General features: G+C 34.0%; 2 protein-coding genes across 2 annotated transcripts in view; one reads left to right on the plus strand and one right to left on the minus strand.

Annotated features, from left to right (window-relative positions):
* LOC125672459 (SAFB-like transcription modulator) overlaps positions 1-8,857 on the plus strand; it is a 33,016-nt gene extending 24,159 nt beyond the window's left edge. The window contains exons 15-18 of the mRNA XM_048908716.2: positions 6,550-6,915; positions 7,064-7,195; positions 7,304-8,112; positions 8,250-8,857. Coding sequence (XP_048764673.2) covers positions 6,550-6,915; positions 7,064-7,195; positions 7,304-8,112; positions 8,250-8,671 — 1,729 coding nt within the window. The 3' untranslated portion in view covers positions 8,672-8,857. The remainder of the gene's footprint in view (positions 1-6,549; positions 6,916-7,063; positions 7,196-7,303; positions 8,113-8,249) is intronic.
* A 3,740-nt stretch (positions 8,858-12,597) lies between these two features.
* Positions 12,598-18,151, minus strand: LOC125669980 (coiled-coil-helix-coiled-coil-helix domain-containing protein 5-like). Its single transcript, XM_048904866.2, has 3 exons — positions 18,047-18,151; positions 14,142-14,285; positions 12,598-13,019 (listed from the first exon to the last, which is right to left on the minus strand). Coding segments are annotated over exons 1-3 (297 nt in total). The 5' UTR covers positions 18,049-18,151; the 3' UTR covers positions 12,598-12,868.
* Between the last annotated feature and the right edge of the window lie 87 nt (positions 18,152-18,238).

Genomic DNA, 18,238 nt, shown 5'->3' on the forward strand with positions numbered 1-18,238 from the left:
ATGTGTATCTATATGTTGGTGTAACAAAAAATGCCAACGCACACGCGCATGCGCGTGCAACGTTTTTTAAATGTTCAATTTTTAAAGGACGATAACGTTTTTGTTTTTCATCAAATTCTATTCATATTAGAGGTTTAGATGTATCTTGGTACTCCTTACAAATTGCTGTGGTTAGAATTACTGCTCAGCACGTGCATGCATGTGTGCTGAATTCTGATTGAACGATTTTAAAATCGCTATAACTTCCTTATATTTGGTGGAAACGTTATGAAATTCACACTGTGGGTATATGATACAAATGCCTGTTGAACGACATCAGCAAAAATTCGGAATCATACACGCATGCGCGTGCAACGCTTTCTTTCATTTTTTGGTACTGAAATGACCATATTGAACGTACTACATGTAATTAAAGGCTAAAATAAAATGATTTTTTGCCATAGATTAACAAGGACATCACCTTTTAATTGGGGGAGGTTTGGGGAACATATGTAACGGTCCCCGTTACAATTAGAACTAGTTATTATTAAGGTCTTCCGTCTCCTGCGGAAGACCTTACTATTATTGTTCGCGTTCTTCTTCTTCATTATTATTATTATTTTTATTATTATTATTATTATTATTATTTTCCTTGGTAGTACACGCGTTTTTCTCAGCCATTTCTCGATCGATTTTCACGAAATTTTCAGGAAAGATGTCTTTTGGTGACGAGACTTTGCTTGCAAAATTTCGTGCTTGACGTCACTTCCGGTCAGGAGTTATCTCTCTTTTAGTGACTTTTTGAAGGGCCTTGTTGTCCACACATCTCCTCCGTTAGTTTTGAAGTTAGAGTCTTGAAATTTCTACACAAGATAGAGTAAACATTTTAGAAGATTTGTGGGCGATTCGATTTTACCGGAGGCGATTTGCCTAAACGCTCGCCTGGACCTGAAAAAATGGATGCCAAAATTTTTCGCCGATTTCGGCGATTTTTGACCTTTGATCTCCAATATCTTTTTTCTTGCAAATATTTTGTTAAGACATGTAGAACAAAAGTTGTGCACATTTACGAGATCTTTTCGAAAATATCAAGATTTAGGGGCTAGCCCCTTCAATTAGGGATCTAGAAGGGCTCAAAGTCTAGATCAAATATCTCAAAAATCGTTAATATTTTGGTATAAGTCAAAGAACAAAAAATGTTCATCTCAACAATCCAAATCTATTCAGATAAAAATTTAGGTCATATGTTACGTAATAAGGGATTTTAAGGGCCAAAACCATAAATTTTTTACCCCTTGTATCTCGAAAACGACAAATATTTTGAAAAGCAATAAAGAACAAAAGTTGTTCAGAGTGATGATCTGAACAATATGCATATTTCGTTTTTACCCTATGTGGCCCCGTTAGGGAGCTACAGTTTGGCCCCTAAAAATTACTTCTAGAAATAACTCGAGAACGGTAAAGAATTTCTAAATACTTGTTGAACAAAAAATGTTTGAAATGTCATGACCTTTCTTACGATATCAAGCAAAAGGGGCTGACCCTTTAAATTAGGGGCCCAGAAGGGTCCAAAGGTTTATGAGAATATCTCAGAAACTATTAATATTTTGTAATAAGTCATTGAAGCGGGAATGTTCATCTAAACGAGCTTGTTCTTATCAAATCAAAAAGTAGGTCATATGTTACGTAATAAGGGATTTTAAGGGCCAAAATCATAAATAATTGACGCCTCATATCTTGAAAACGACAAATATTTTGAAAAGCATTATTGAACAAAAGTTGTTCAGAATGATAATCTAAACAATATGTACATTTCGTTTTTTCCCTATGTGGCCCCGTTAGGGAGCTACAGTTTGGCCCCTAAATATTTCTTGTAGAGATAACTCGAGAACGGTAAAGAATTTCTAAATACTTGTTGAACAAAAAATGTTTGAAATGTCATGACCTTTCTTACGATATCAAGCAAAAGGGGCTGACCCTTTAAATTAGGGGCCCAGAAGGGTCCAAAGGTTTATGAGAATATCTCAGAAACTATTAATATTTTGTAATAAGTCATTGAAGCGGGAATGTTCATCTCAACGAGCTTGTTCTTATCAAATCAAAAAGTAGGTCATATGTTACGTAATAAGGGATTTTAAGGGCCAAAATCATAAATAATTGACGCCTCATATCTTGAAAACGACAAATATTTTGAAAAGCATTATTGAACAAAAGTTGTTCAGAATGATAATCTAAACAATATGTACATTTCGTTTTTTCCCTATGTGGCCCCGTTAGGGAGCTACAGTTTGGCCCCTAAATATTTCTTGTAGAGATAACTCGAGAACGGTAAAGAATTTCTAAATACTTGTTGAGCAAAAAATGTTCAAAATGACAAGGCCTTTCTTACGATATCAAGCAAAACGGGCTGGCCCTTTAAATTAGGGGTTCAGAAGGCTCCAAATGTTTTTGAGAATATCTCAGAAACTATTAATATTTTATAATAAGTTGTAGAAGCGGAAATGTTCATCTCAACGAGCTTGATCTTATCAAATCAAAAAGTAGGTCATATGTTACGTAATTAGAGATTTTAAGGGCCAAAATCGTAAATATTTGACGCCTCATATCTTTAAAACGACATATTTTTTGAAAAGCATTATTGAACAAAAGTTGTTCAATGTGTCATAACCTATCGATCAATATCAAAAAATGGGTCTGTGGGCCTCATGGCTCGCCTGTAGAGTCGATTTTTGTCGATATCAGTCGATTTCAAAAACTTGTAACTGGTAAATATTTTGTAAGGACATATTGAACAAAAGTTCTTCAGTTTATCGAGATCTATCGATTGATATCAAGAAATAGGCCTATGGTCCTAATGGCTCGCCTGTAGAGTCGATTTTTTGTCGATATCGGTCGATCTCAATAACTTTTTACAGGTAAATATTTTGTAAAGACATATAGAACTAAAGTTGTTGAGTCTATAGAGGGCTAACAAATGACATCAAGAAATAGGCCCGCGGGCCTTATGGCTCGCCTGGAGAGTCGAATTTCAAACGAATTTCACCGCAACTTTGCTTCAGAAGCTTATGATATGAAAAATTGATTATATCTAAAGTGTCTTAAAGTCGGAAACTAAATTGGGACTCATTTGTCTTTTTTTTTTTTTTTAACTCCGAGTGCATCAACAAATCGGACGGAAGACCTACTCGTTGCTCGCAACGAGATCGTGTCTAGTTATTAAGGTCTTCCGTTTCCAACGGAAGACCTTCTAGTGATTCTACTGTTTATTATTATTATTTTTTTTTTTTTTTTTTTTTCCCTTTCGTCTCCGAGACCGTTGGATGGATTTTCCTGAAACTTTCACAGGTTATAGGGAACGATGGTACCTCGAGGCATTTTTTTCATTTTTTCAAAATTCACTTCCGTTCGTCAGATACGTCCGATTTTCCGGTTTTTGAAAGAAACTTTGTCCGGGGGTAAACTTGAAAACCACTAAAGATAATCGAATGAAACTTTCAGGGATGATAGATCTATTTTCTCTATGGTGCATGCACGTAATATTTTTTGTCGCCGTCACTTCCGGTCGTCACCGGAAGTGATCAAATAAATCATCAATTTCAAACTTTTTTCTTTCAAATTGAAACCTACTTTGGTTTACTATATGTCGTTCTCATTCTCAAAAAATGTTGACCCCACCGGAAGTTGAATCTCCAACTTCCGGTTATATCAAAGAAAGACTATTCATTCTCTCATTTTTCAGTGCCATAAATCTCGGTCATGAAACTAGTTAATGAGTTGAGTTTTACATATATTATAGTCACTATAAATGTCTAGAGTAACGTCAAATATTTTTGTAAAATTCACTTCCGGTCGGCAAATACGGCTTATGAGCTGTTTTCGTTGTCAATCGTTTTTCTCAGAAACGGTAAAAGATAGAGTCACCAAAATTTCAGAGTTAATAGATCTCACTTTGTAGGCGTGCAGTAGGGGGGTAAGAATGTCGGCCGTCACTTCCGGTCGTCACCGGAAGTGATTAATAAATCATAAATTTCAAACTTTTTTCTTTCAAATTGAAACCTATATCGGTTTATTAGGTCTCGTTCTAATTCTCAAAAACTATTGACCCCACCGGAAATTGAATCTCCAACTTCCGGTTATATGAAAGAAAAACTATTCATTCTCTCATTTTTCAGTGCCATAAATCTCGGTCATAAAACAAGTTAATGATTTGAATTTTACATATGTTATAGACATTATAAATGTCTAGTGTAAATTTAAATATTTTTGTAAAATTCACTTCCGGTCGTGAGATATGGGGTGGACATATTCAAACCTTGTTTTTTCAGTTTCTCAATAATGAATATAGATAGACGCTTGAAATTTGTAGAGTTGATCAACTAACATTAGTCCATTGTACACATACATTCAATTTTTTCGTCCGTCACTTCCGGTCTATACCGGAAGTATTTGAAAAATGTCGATTTTCCGATTTCTTCGAGTGATTTCTCAGAGATGGTGGATAGATTTTCTTGAAATTTTCAGGAATAATGTCTTATGAAAGGACCTTCCTATAACTATTTTTGCTTTTACAAAATTCACTTCCGGTCGGAAAATATGGGCTATTTTCTGTTTTCAAAAGGAATTTTGTCCAGCATTTTTCTTGGAAAAGGTAAAATATAGGTTCATCAATTATTCAGGAATTATAAATCTCCGTTTGCAGTCGTGCAGTAGAGGGTTGAACATGTCGACCGTCACTTCCTGTCGTCACCGGAAGTGATGGAAAGAATCGCAAATTTCAAACTTTTTCTTTTAAATTGAAACCTATACTAGTTTATTAAGTCTCTTTGAAAGTGTCAAAAGAATATTGACTCCGTTGGTAGTCAAAACAACTACTTCCGGTTTCTTGATAAAATACCTTTTTACTTTTTATCTCTTTGTCCCCATAAATCTCGCTTATATTTGAAGTCTTTCATATGATTTTCACATGTCATAGTAAAAGTATCAACTTCTAAAGTTTTGATAATTTTGTTTTTCAAGATTGACTTCCGGTCGGTAGTAACCTACTACTTTTTCTTTCTTTAGTCTACTTCTTTTTGTTGAGAACTCTTTCAGATAGAGACGTGAAATTTTCAGGGAATATAGACAGTAAAGAGTCGCTGTCATTTATAGGAAAACGCATAATAAAAGTACTTCCGGTAATCACCGGAAGTTACGAGAAATGAGCAAAAGGTTCGATAATACATTTCTCATTCATTGTTAAGGCTTATTTTCTGATATATTTAAATGGTTTTCGTAGGAACAGAAAGCTCTTTACCAGAAGTGGTCTAACGGAAGACCTACTCATTACTAGTAATGAGTTTCTAGTTATTATTATTATTCTTTTTCTCCGGTACTTTTTTGTCCGGTAGTGTTCTCAGAAACTACAAAAGGGATCGATATGAAACTTTCCAGGATGATAGTATAGCGTTTGTAGATGTGCATAGTGATAGTCATTTTGTTTGCACGTGCATGCACGCGCGCGCATGTGCATTGCAATTTTGGTACAAAAAATGGAAAATCAGAATATTGAAGGAAGCGATATAAAACCTAAATAGGATGATAGTATATCATTTGTACATATGAAAAATAATAGTTATTTTGCCAGCACGCGCACGTATGCGCGTGCACGCGCATTATAAAATTTGTACGCTAACTTTGGAATCAGTCTAACTTTTTTGTTGTTCATTGAAATGGCTTGAAATTCATATCATAGGTAGATATTGAGACCCTTAACTGATTTACATGGTCAAAATTACCAATTTGCACGCGCATGCACGTGCGCTTCATTTTGATTGGATAATGCTAAAACGTTTGTAACTATCTTATTTATGAAGCGAATGAGATGATATTCACAGAATATGTAGACAATATGTGTATCTATATGTTGGTGTAACAAAAAATGGCAACGCACATGCGCGTGCAACGTTATTTAAATGTTCAATTTTTAAAGGACGACAACGTTTTTGTTTTTCATTAAATTCTATTCATATTAGGGGTTTAGATGTATCTTGGTACTCCTTACAAATTGCTGTGGTTAGAATTACTGCTCAGCACGTGCATGCACGTGTGCTGATTTCTGATTGGACGATTTTAAAATCGCTATAACTTCCTTATATTTGGTGGAAACGTTATGAAATTCATACTGTGGGTATATGATACAAATGCCTGTTGAACGACATCAACAAAAATTCGGAATCATACACGCGTGCGCGTGTATGCACGTGCAACGCTTTCTTTCATTTCTTGGTACTGAAATGACCATATTGAACGAACTACATGTAATTAAAGGCTAAAATAAAATGATTTTTTGCTATAGATTCACAAGGACATCACTTTTTAATTGGGGGAGGTTTGGGGAACATATGTAACGGTCCCCGTTACAATTAGAACTAGTTACATTTTGGGTTTGATGTGGTCATGGCACAAGCAGGGCTCGAACTTGCAATCTTTCGGTTACAAAGCAAATGCTCTACCACTGAGCTACCAGTTACAGGAGTTGCTAATCCAACCTGTGCAATGTTTCACAAATACCTCTCACTTTACTTTAAACAGGAAAGAAAAAGAACGTCATGAAAGGGAAAGGAGAGAAAGAGAGAAACGAGAAAAAGAAAGACAAGAACAGTTGGAGAGAGAGAGAAAGGAGAGAGAGCAGCGGGAGCGTCAGGAGCAGGAACGCCGTGAGAGGGAGCGTCTGGAACAAGAAAGGCGAGAGCGAGAACGGCTAGAACAGGAAATGAAGGAGCGAGAACGGAGGGACAGGGAAAAGTTGGAAAATGAACGTCAGGAGCGACTGAGACTGGAGAAAGAAAAGGAAGCCCAGGAAAAAGAGAAGCGGGAGTTAGCGGAGCGTGTCAAACAGCTGGAAAGAGAGAACGAGGAAATACGCCTCAAAGAAAACAAGGTCAAGGAAGAACTCAGGTCAGTTAACAGATGAATTAAATTGAACTATCCTCTTGGGAACATTTTTTGAGCATTTTGCAGAATTTGATTTCCTACTATTGTTTATGAATTGAATCATCATTATAATTTGTAATAGTGGTATGCATTTTTCTTGGTATCATGTTAGACTTGAAAAGGAAGAGCATGAGAGGATTAAGAGGGAGGCCCTGAAGAGATCATATGAATCAAGAAGTCACCATGATGACTATCCTGCACCAGTTAAGCGACAGGGCATGTCCGATAACAGATACAGCTCTCAGTATGTTGTTCAACATAACTGTTCCCTCACCTAATTCATGTCACATTGATGTAGATTTTTATCCGCTGTATGAAATTTTGTTAATTGCTGGCTCTTGTTTTGTTGCAGTGCGGATAAAGTATATGATAATTACCAAGCTCCTGACCATACGAGACGAAACTTTGAGCGCTCTGAAGATCATAGGGAGGTATATCTGGGGCGTAGGGACATGCCATACACTAAAGACCAGGGCGACTACGATGAACGCGAGAGGTACAATAAATTCGCGGGAGAAAGAACTGTGACAGTGTACCGAAAGTTTGAAAATGATCAGTACGACCGGAACAGGAATACCCTGAGTCCGGGCGGGTACGAACGCGGTAAAGGTGACTATAACAGAGACTATGATAGACATTACAGTGCTACTAATAATAGAGACATGCGAATCACACCATCAGCAAAAAACCACGCCAGTTATGATCGACCACGTAATGACAATAGAAGTGAGAGCAGATCTACTGGCTACGGGAAAGGTCACGAGTCGAACACCAGCCACGGCTACGGAAATTCTAATAACAGCCATAACTTTGGAAAAGGACAAGATTCAGGTCGCAGTCAGGACAGAGGTAGACCTCACAACAAAAGGGACTTCGTCGACTACAAATCCTCCAACAAAAAAGACATGTATAAGGCACATGAAGACTTGGATAAAAGTAAAGGAGACAGAAAGAAAAGCACGCCAAAGGGTCGGTCCACTGATGACCTCTGGAGGAATGCTGGGTATGGGAAGGCAGTGATTGCAGACCGAAACAACAGTAATCACGGTGGCTCCTCTGGTGACAAAGGGCAGACCGGTGGCAACTATCCGGGCAGCAATACACAATCAACCTGGTCTCAAAGGGGACGTAGCTCTACTGTACACCCCAACTCCAGGACAGGTATGTTATTTATAAACAACATAAGAAAGGCAATATATATTGATTTTTCAAAATCTTTCTAGATCTAGTTAAAACTTTACATTGAATGTAAGATTCCTAAGTACATAAATTAGTACAGAAGGTTGTTTTATTTTTAGGGGGTGATTATCAACAGAATTCAGCTGCACTTCCCATGAAAAATGACAGCAAAGGTCCCCCAGTATGGGGGAACCCAGCAAATTACAGCGGTCAGAGCACCTCCTTGCCACAGACCAGGATGTCTACCTCATTTGTCAGTGATGACCGTTTAAACACAGGCAATGCCCAGGATATGTCGGTACAACAGACGGTGATGTTCCAGGATAGTCGTTTGGGCAACCCTCCAGTCAGTCTGCCCTACCCTATAATGTCTGTGCCCCACAGAAACTCTGGGCCAAATATGATGCCACATCCCAGTACCGCCATCGTCCCCCAACCTCAGCCCTCACTGGGCATGATGCAGCACCCCCCAGAGCAGGGGGTTCAACCCGGATATGTTAATGTGACTTACAAATATTACACCCCAGGCAGACCATATTGAAGTCATTGTGTTACATATTGTTTTAGCAGCTATGATTTTTTTATTTGTGTTTTAAGAGTTGTGGTTTTATGTGCATTTTGATTTCTTGATTGAATGAAAAGTAATATTAAAATCATGATGAGTTCATCCACATGTGTAAATGAATATAGAATCATGTTCAAAATTAATAAAAAAGAAGAAATCCAACATTTGCATTTCATTTACAAAAAGGAATAGTGTACAGGGTAGTTATTGGGATGTATAAAAGTTACAGTAATGTCTGTACATCCTTAATTTCTTATCATTCCTTGCAGGAGTTTTGTCCCTTTATTTGAAATTTAATGTTATATGGAGAGTACATAATTTATCTAGCTAAATCCATCCAGTTTTCAAATGAGGACCTTATTATTATACTGAGTTTTATATGGGTATTGATAATGTGCATGTGGCAAGGATTTTGATTTTCTTCAGTTTTCACAAAAATTACAGTTTGTTGAACTTAGTCAGTTTTGAGGAGATATTACAAATTGAGTACATGGTTTGTCCATTTAACTCCTCTCCCAGTTTAAAGCTAGGGCCTTTGTAAACAACTAGAAGATGAGCATATTGCATTGATTTTGATTCTTGACCATTTTCTTCAATGTTTGAAAATATTACTGGTTGTTGAACTTAGTCAATTTTAGGAAAATATTTTACATGCAGAGCTCGTTGTTTATGTATCTCCTCTCGGATTTTAAGCTAGGACCTTTAATTCATACGATGCAAACAACAGCTTGATGGCTGATACTACCTACAGAAAAGTTCTAGAACACCCTACACAGGCTTGTGACGGGCATTTTACGGTTTGTACCATTTTCAAATTCCTGTTGCTGTGGATTCTGCAAGATAGTTAATTAGTCATAGAATTTTACAGATGATTGAAGGATTTACATGAAATGGTTTTAGAATTAACAAAAGTCTTCATAGATTTTGTTCATCATTAAATTTGAATCTAGGTCATACACACATTTATCCTCTCTGGCATGGTCATTGGAAGTTGAACTTAAATCTGCATTTTATAGTCCGTGAGATTCAATGTTGATTCTAACAACGGGAATTATTTGGTCTCCCAAACACAGCAATGGCTATATATAAGTTATCTTTTTATCATGGGAATTACCGTATCTAGTCTTCTAAAAACAGCAATGGCTATATTTAAGTTTTCTTTTTATCATGTGTACCAATTGTGTTAACTGTTACACAAGAAAAATGAAGAAAAACAAATAAAAAACTGACTGCAAGCTAAAATTATTATAATTATGAAACATTTTCACACATTGATAGTGAAAGGATTTGGAGGAAAAGGTTGAAATATATTTAATATCACTTGGTTAAAAAGTAAAGTATAGGAAAGGTCACAGTTTAAGGTCATTGGAGTACATGTAACTTGACCTAGATATAGTTTATCCAATCATCATCAAAGATCTTGTGTCTCTATCAGTTAAGGCACTGAAGTTATACAAGTTTTTATGGTCAAGGTCATTGATGTCGCTTGACCTTGATACCCATTGCATCATCCAATCATCATTGTTGAAGATTTCATGTCTCCATCAATCCTGATTTACATGACCTGTTGGAGTTAGTTGACCTTGATACAAGTTGTTGTCATCATCCCCTTATAATTGCTGAATTTTCTATGACTATCAACGATAATTCTTGTGTTACATATGTTGAAAAAGAGAATTAAGATTCCACCCCCATTTGATCCCCTTCAAAATGCACAACTAGATACACTGAACCATCATATCGTTGAATATTAAATACTTTTATCAACCAGTTATGTAGAACAGCTACATGCATTTTAAGGTGCAAGAAAGAAATAATTAAGCAGAAACAAGCCGTCTCTAAAATTCATTTGAGGGACTTTAAAAGTACATGGACACGATTTGAGTCGAAAATTTTAAAATTTTATTTTTCTATTTTTAATGTTTAGAATGCTTAACTAAGGTATTTCTAATGGTTAGCAAAAATTTGAATATCAGTAGTCAAGGTTCCTTGAACTATGTAAACAAGGCTCGTGCCATGTTTATGTTCATATAGGTTAAATATACAAGTAAAAGTTCGTTTGAAGCAGATTTTTTTCAATTTACAAGTTAATTTTGAATACAATCAAATAGTTTCTAGTGTTTGACACATCTCATTTTGTTTTAAACATGCTATTTTCTATTAAGTCATCTATATGTAAACAAAAGCATGGCATGAGCCTTGTTTACATTTCAAAGAATTGCAAGTGCTGTATCTTGCTTGTAACTCAACAACTGATATTCAAATTTTGGTTGACCATTTAATAGAAATACTTTAATTAAGCATTATAAACAATAAAATTGGGAAATATAAAATTTGAAAATTTTCAGCCCAAATTGTGTCTATGCCCCTTTAATTAACAAGAGGCCCAAGGGCCACATCGCTCACCTGAGTTACCTTGGCCCATATCTGAAGACTTTCCATATATATTTGCATGTAAAACCTTAGTCCATATTGTGGCCCCAACCTACTCCTGGAGGCCATGATTTTTACAAACTTGAATCTGCACCATGTCAAGAAGCTTTCATGTAAATCTCAGTTCTTCTGGCTCATTGGTTTTTGAGATGATTTTGAAAGATTTTCTCTATTTATTCTCATGTAAAACTTTGATCCCCTATTGTGGCCCCAACCTACCCCCAGGGGCCATGATTTGAACAAACTTGAATCTGCACTATGTCAGAAAGCTTTCATATAAATTTCAGCTCTTCTGACTCATTGGTTCTTGAGAAGATTTTTCCTATATATTTCTATGCAAAACTTTGATCCCTATTGTGGCCCCAACCTACCCCCGGGGGCCATGACTTGAACAAACTTGAATCTGCACTATTTCAGGAAGCTTTCATGAAAATTTCAGCACCTCTGGCCCAGTGGTTCTTGAGAAGAAGATTTTTAAATGACCCACCCTATTTTTGTGATTATCTCCCCTTTGAAGGGGCATGGCCCTTTATTTGAACAAACTTGAAAGCCCTTTACCCAAGGATGCTTTTGGCCAACTTTGGTTGAAATACACCCAGTGGTTCTTGAGAAGAAGATGAAAATGTGAAAAGTTTACGACGACAGACAACGGACAAATTTTGATCAGAAAAGCTCACTTGAGCCTTCGGCTCAGGTGAGCTAAAAAGCAAGTGAAGTCTTGACAAAATTTTGGACATGAAAACAGAAGGTCTTGTTACAATGCATTTCATTAAAAGTGGGGTGATTTCAGCTTGGTTTTACTATTGTTTCAAAAACAGTGGGTCACTGCTTGATCGAGCGTGCAAGTTTTTGGGCAAGGCTTCTGTAGATTTCAATGAAACACGTCTTACTTTTGTTCTCGGTGGCCAATCACATTAAATGCCAATAAATGACATAGCGTGGTCATCCAAACTCACTGTTATTGTTAATGTATGGCCAATCAGTGAAATTTGCATGCTCAATCCAGTGAAGTGATAAAAAGTTATTCGAAAAATGGTATTTGATGAGGATCTTGTTATCAAAGACAAATGTTACACAGTATGTAGGGTAAAAACAAACCCTTGCCGTGATTATTCCAAAAACAATAGACATCTATACCATGAATAAAAAGCATTACTCTAATTTAGAACAAATGCTTAACTGACCACTAATAATTCCCACATAAGAATTTTTAAAAATGTTATTTGGGATCATGATTTGAATAAAAATGAATGTTCAGTATATTGGGATACTTGCATATCAATTTCACAAAATGTTCCCATGTGGTTCTCAAGAAGCAAAAATTGTGAATAGTTTACAAAAGATAGACAAACTTTGATCAGAAAAGCTCACTTATGAATAGTTTACAAAAGACAGACAAACTTTGATCAGAAAAGCTCACTTCTGGTTATAATTGTTTACTATCTTTTCCTTTGTCAAAAACATAAAAATAAAGTCCAGAAATCTTTATTTTGACATGAACATACTGTTAGTATAATAGAGTGCTCACAATACATGATAACTGCTTCTTCTAAGAGCAATGAGTCACAGAAAACTTTAGGTGTCTATCCTTCTGTGAATAAAACATTGCCATAATAACACAATATTGGTAGGTTGCTATAGTAACACAATATTGGTAGGTTGCCATAGTAACACAATACCAGTAGGTTGTCATAGTAACACAATACTGGTAGGTGCCTGTAGAGGATGAGTCTTCTGTTATCATGTTTTATCTGCGACTTTGTCAGCACAGCTTATAAAGCTCTGAAACTCGGACAAACATTTCGCCATTTCCTGAGGATTTTTAGAGATGCAGTCCTCATAAATTGAAAACTCTGGTGCACATTTCTCTTTAATTTTCACAACAGCCTCACTGCAAATGGAAATCATTACCAAATTAGTTCTCTGTTAATTAAATATCAATATTTTATCTGAGCTTGACACTTTTGACCCTGAAGATTGACAGGGATCATCATTCCATATGGCGATTCTACACATGGATATAAAATTATGACCAGGTGGAAAGGTAGTTAAATTACAACCCGGAATTCTTTTTCCTACATCATTGTCCAGTTTGCATGACCTTGAATCTTTTAACCCCAAAATTGATAGGAATCATCCTCATCTCATTATAAATCTGTGTGAAGCGTGTTGACAAATGAAAAGGCATCGTCGCAAACCACAGGTTATTGTTTCATTTTATTTCACAGATCTGAAATAGAATGAAACAATAACCTGTGGTTTGTGACGATGATGAAAAGGTTAAGTACATAAACCAATCCACTTATTGACAGATGAATCTGCTTCCAGTGTAACATCATACCTTAGTTGCATGAGAGAGCGGGAAGGGGGGGGGGGGTGTGTGTGTGGTATATCAGTAATAAACTTTTCTATTGTAACAGGAAGAAGATGCAAAGGACCAGAAAGAAATACAAACTTTCACCCTCTGAATCTACTAACCGAGTTATCAATGAGGCCAATGGTGGTTGAACCTCACTGACAGCCATATTCCTCCCTCCATAAAGGCATTTGCCAAAAAAAAACCCAAAAAAAACAACCCAGGATTTTTATCCCCTGCCAAGCCTCTCACCTACCAGTTCCTAAGAGCTGAAGACTGGGGCTTCTTGAATCTCGAGCTCGAGATTAGTCAGATACTCTACCAATGAAGCTTAATATACTCGGTGCTCCAACAATGAAGCATAGCTGGGAACCCTAACAACTATGCTACCTGGCCACCAGAGATTAAATCGTGCGGACAGTCAAACAACATTATTACACAGTGTAGTAGTGTACACACCATCAGCAAAACGGTGTCCAGAACCACAAAATACTGGGGGTACCTGTGTTTAACAGAAACATACAAAAGCAGATGGAACATTTTTGCGAGTATTGACAATAGATATTTACTTTGACTGCAGACATTTTTATGTGTACTGACAATAGCTATTTACTTTGACTGCAGACATTTTTATGAGTACTGACAATAGCTATTTACTTTGACTGCAGACATCTTTGAAGTTTCAGTCTCTGATTTTCACAATCCAGATGCCAGGTTTCTGGGAATTCATTGACACAGTCTGTGAATCCTCTCAGGTACCTCTGACAATGTTTCTCAGCAAGTATGGCAGCAATATTGGACCTAAGTATTGTAACATCACTAATAATAAATCCTTATTGTAATATCACTAATAATAGATCCTTATTGTAATATCACTAATAATAAATCCTTATTTCCTTATTATAATATCACTAATAATATATCCTTATTGTAATATCACTAATAATAGATCCTTATTGTAATAACTTTAGTAATAGATCTTTATTGTAATATCACTAATAATAAATCCTAATTGTAATATCAATTGTAATAAATCCTTATTGTAATGACATTAGTAATAAATCCTTATTTTAATAACATTAGTAATATATCTTTATTGTAATACCATTAGTAATAGATCCTTATTGTAATTTAATAAAAGATCCTTATTGTAATATCAATAGTAATAGATCCTTATTGTAATATCACTAATAAATCCTTATTGTAATAACATTAGTAATAGATCCTTACTGTAATAACATTATTAATAAATCCTTAATGTAATAACAATATTAATAGATCCTTATTGTAAAAACATTAGTAATAGATCCTTATTGTAATATCACGAATAATATATCCTTATTGTAATATCAATAGTAATAGATCTTTATTGTAATGACATTAGTAATAAATCCTTATTGTAATAACATTATTAAAAGATCCTTATTGTAATAACATTAGTAATAGATCCTTATTGTAATATCACTAATAATAAATCCTTATTGTAATAACATTAGTAATAGATCTTTATTGTAATATCAATAGTTATAGATCCTTATTGTAATAACATTAGTAATAGATCCTTATTGTAATAACATTAGTAATAAATCTTTATTGTAATAACATTAGTAATAGATCCTTATTGTAATAACATTAGTAATAGATCCTTATTGTAATAACATTAGTAATAGATCCTTATTGTAATAACATTAGTAATAGATCCTTATTGTAATAACATTAGTAATAAATCCTTATTGTAATAACATTAGTAATAGATCCTTATTGTAATAACATTAGTAATAGATCCTTATTGTAATAACATTAGTAATAAATCTTTATTGTAATAACATTAGTAATAGATCCTTATTGTAATAACATTAGTAATAAATCCTTATTGTAATAACATTAGTAATAGATCCTTATTGTAATAACATTAGTAATAGATCCTTATTGTAATAACATTAGTAATAAATCCTTATTGTAATAACATTAGTAATAGATCCTTATTGTAATAACATTAGTAATAGATCTTTATTGTAATAACATTAGTAATAGATCCTTATTGTAATAACATTAGTAATAAATCCTTATTGTAATATCAATAGTAATAGATCCTTATTGTAATAACATTAGTAATAGATCCTTATTGTAATAACATTAGTAATAAATCTTTATTGTAATAACATTAGTAATAGATCCTTATTGTAATAACATTAGTAATAGATCCTTATTGTAATAACATTAGTAATAAATCCTTATTGTAATAACATTAGTAATAGATCCTTACTGTAATAACATTAGTAATAAATCCTTATTGTAATATCAATAGTAATAGATCCTTATTGTAATAACATTAGTAATAGATCCTTATTGTAATATCAATAGTAATAGATCCTTATTGTAATAACATTAGTAATAGATCTTTATTGTAATAACATTAGTAATAAATCCTTATTGTAATAACATTAGTAATAGATCCTTATTGTAATTTAATAATAGATCTTTATTGTAATAACATTAGTAATAGATCCTTATTGTAATATCAATAGTAATAGATCTTTATTGTAATAACATTAGTAATAGATTTTAATGTAACAACATTAGTAATACATGAAGATCCTTATCGTAATATTGTTAGTAATCAATCCACTTATGGCCTCGATCCAACTGTAGGTATACATGTTTATATCACGTCTACCAAATTAAGAACTATAGGTTTATTTTGTATAATGTGATGTTTATATCAGGTCTACTAATTAAATTAAGAACTATGGGTTTATTTTGTATGTGATGTTTATATCAGGTATACCAAATTAAGAACTATAGGTTTATTTTGTATAATGTGATGTTAATACAGTAAAACTCGAATATAGTGAACACGGATATAGCGAAATTACGGCTATAGCGAAGTGAAATCGATTTCCCCGGCAAATTCTTTATATATTTTATATGAAAATCTGCATCTATAACGAACACGGATATAGCGAATTTACGGATATAACGAAGTAAATTCCTATTCCCCTTGAATTAAAAATGAACGGATAAATCAAGTTTTATAACGAATTTGTTTTTTATTTGTTTTTTTCCCTTCATTTTAAACTCCTTGTGATTTTTTAAAATTCCTCTCCATTGCCATAAAGATCCACACTTATTACAAAATTTCTGTTTGTATTTTTTCAAAAGAGGTTGTTAACGCAAAACAATAACTACACATAAGTGAAGATATTGTTTACTATTCTCGTTAATTAAATTTGAAGTTTAATTGCATTTATTTCATCGTACACTCCTTTATTTGTGTAAAGCAACAAGTAAATGACAACTGCAATAGACTGTTTTGCATGTATTACACATAATTTTGTTGACATTTTTCTTTCGACATGTTCTTGCGTGGCTTAATAATTCAAGATAAATTATCATGTATAAATCAGTGTGTACATTTCTTGTATAAAATATTTCTCGAAAATATACAGTCTTACTTTCTCTTGGAGACTATACAAAAGCAAATATATCGATTGCTGCAGTGATACAACTGATATACATGTAGAATTCGTTATATTTGAATTATGAATTCGCTATAAACGTATAGCGAATTACGCTTATAGCGAATTTTTATAGAGTGTCCGTAGAAATTCGCTATATCAGAGTTTTACTGTATCAGATCTACTAAATTAAGAACTATGGGTTTATTTTGTATAATGTGATGTTTATATGATTTTATTTTCCTAATGATTGGGACCAGAATATAGGTTTTTATTACAGAATAATATGGTGCTAGTGCAAGATTAGACATATTGGATCATTTTATAGCGCACACTATGACTACGTCATACCTGTTCTAGAGGCGAATGTAAAACTAACAGCTTAAAAAAAAAAAAATTGTATACATACAGACATGCATACATATACATATAGCAGCAATATGTCAATGAATTTACAAAACATAACACAATAGGCAATGTTACAAATACGTAAAAAGACAGTTGTGGCACATTAATTCATTACTGTTAAATCCGTTAACATCACGTGCTATATCAATAAGACTATTACTCAACAAAACCCAATAAAACCTATATAATTCTGGTTCCAATTGTAAACACCTGGATAATGAACACGACAAAACATCGCACCCTATATCAATTAGTCTAACTCATATAGCAATTAGCACCTTTATTTTGCAACAAAAACCCTATATAACCTATCTAATTCTGGTTCCAAATCTCACCACCTGGATAACATTTAATTGTAACAAATCGTATTTATAAATACTGTACGTACTCTTATATCATACAAAATAAACCTTAGTTCTTCACGATTTAGTAGGACTCCATACCTATGATTCATAAGTATTCTGTACATATGTTATTACTAAAAACACATGTAGACCTACTGTGTTCATTTTGTAATGATTTGAAATGAATTAGAGAAGGGGGGGGGGCTGTTGAAGAATTTGGAGTTAATTTTTAAAATACCACAGGAAACTTCCGAGTCACACTGGCATCTTGTTGAAGGTATCTAAATTGCTGTAGGATTACAATGTATAAACAATCATAATTCACAAAAAAATATTCATTAATTAATATTACATGAATGTAACTGTAAGCTTCGTCCTTCGTTGTTCTTCGGGTTCGTAATGCGATTAGGACCAATTTTACGTTTGCCTCACGTTTTTTGAAAACTTTCAAAGAAAAAAATTAACTCACACAAATCACAAACTTATAAAATATATGAGTTTAAAAACTATATTTTATAACCCTGTGCATATGATACCTTGACAT

The sequence above is a fragment of the Ostrea edulis genome, chromosome 4 (assembly GCF_947568905.1).
Source record: "Ostrea edulis chromosome 4, xbOstEdul1.1, whole genome shotgun sequence".
NCBI classification, from domain to species: domain Eukaryota; kingdom Metazoa; phylum Mollusca; class Bivalvia; order Ostreida; family Ostreidae; genus Ostrea; species Ostrea edulis.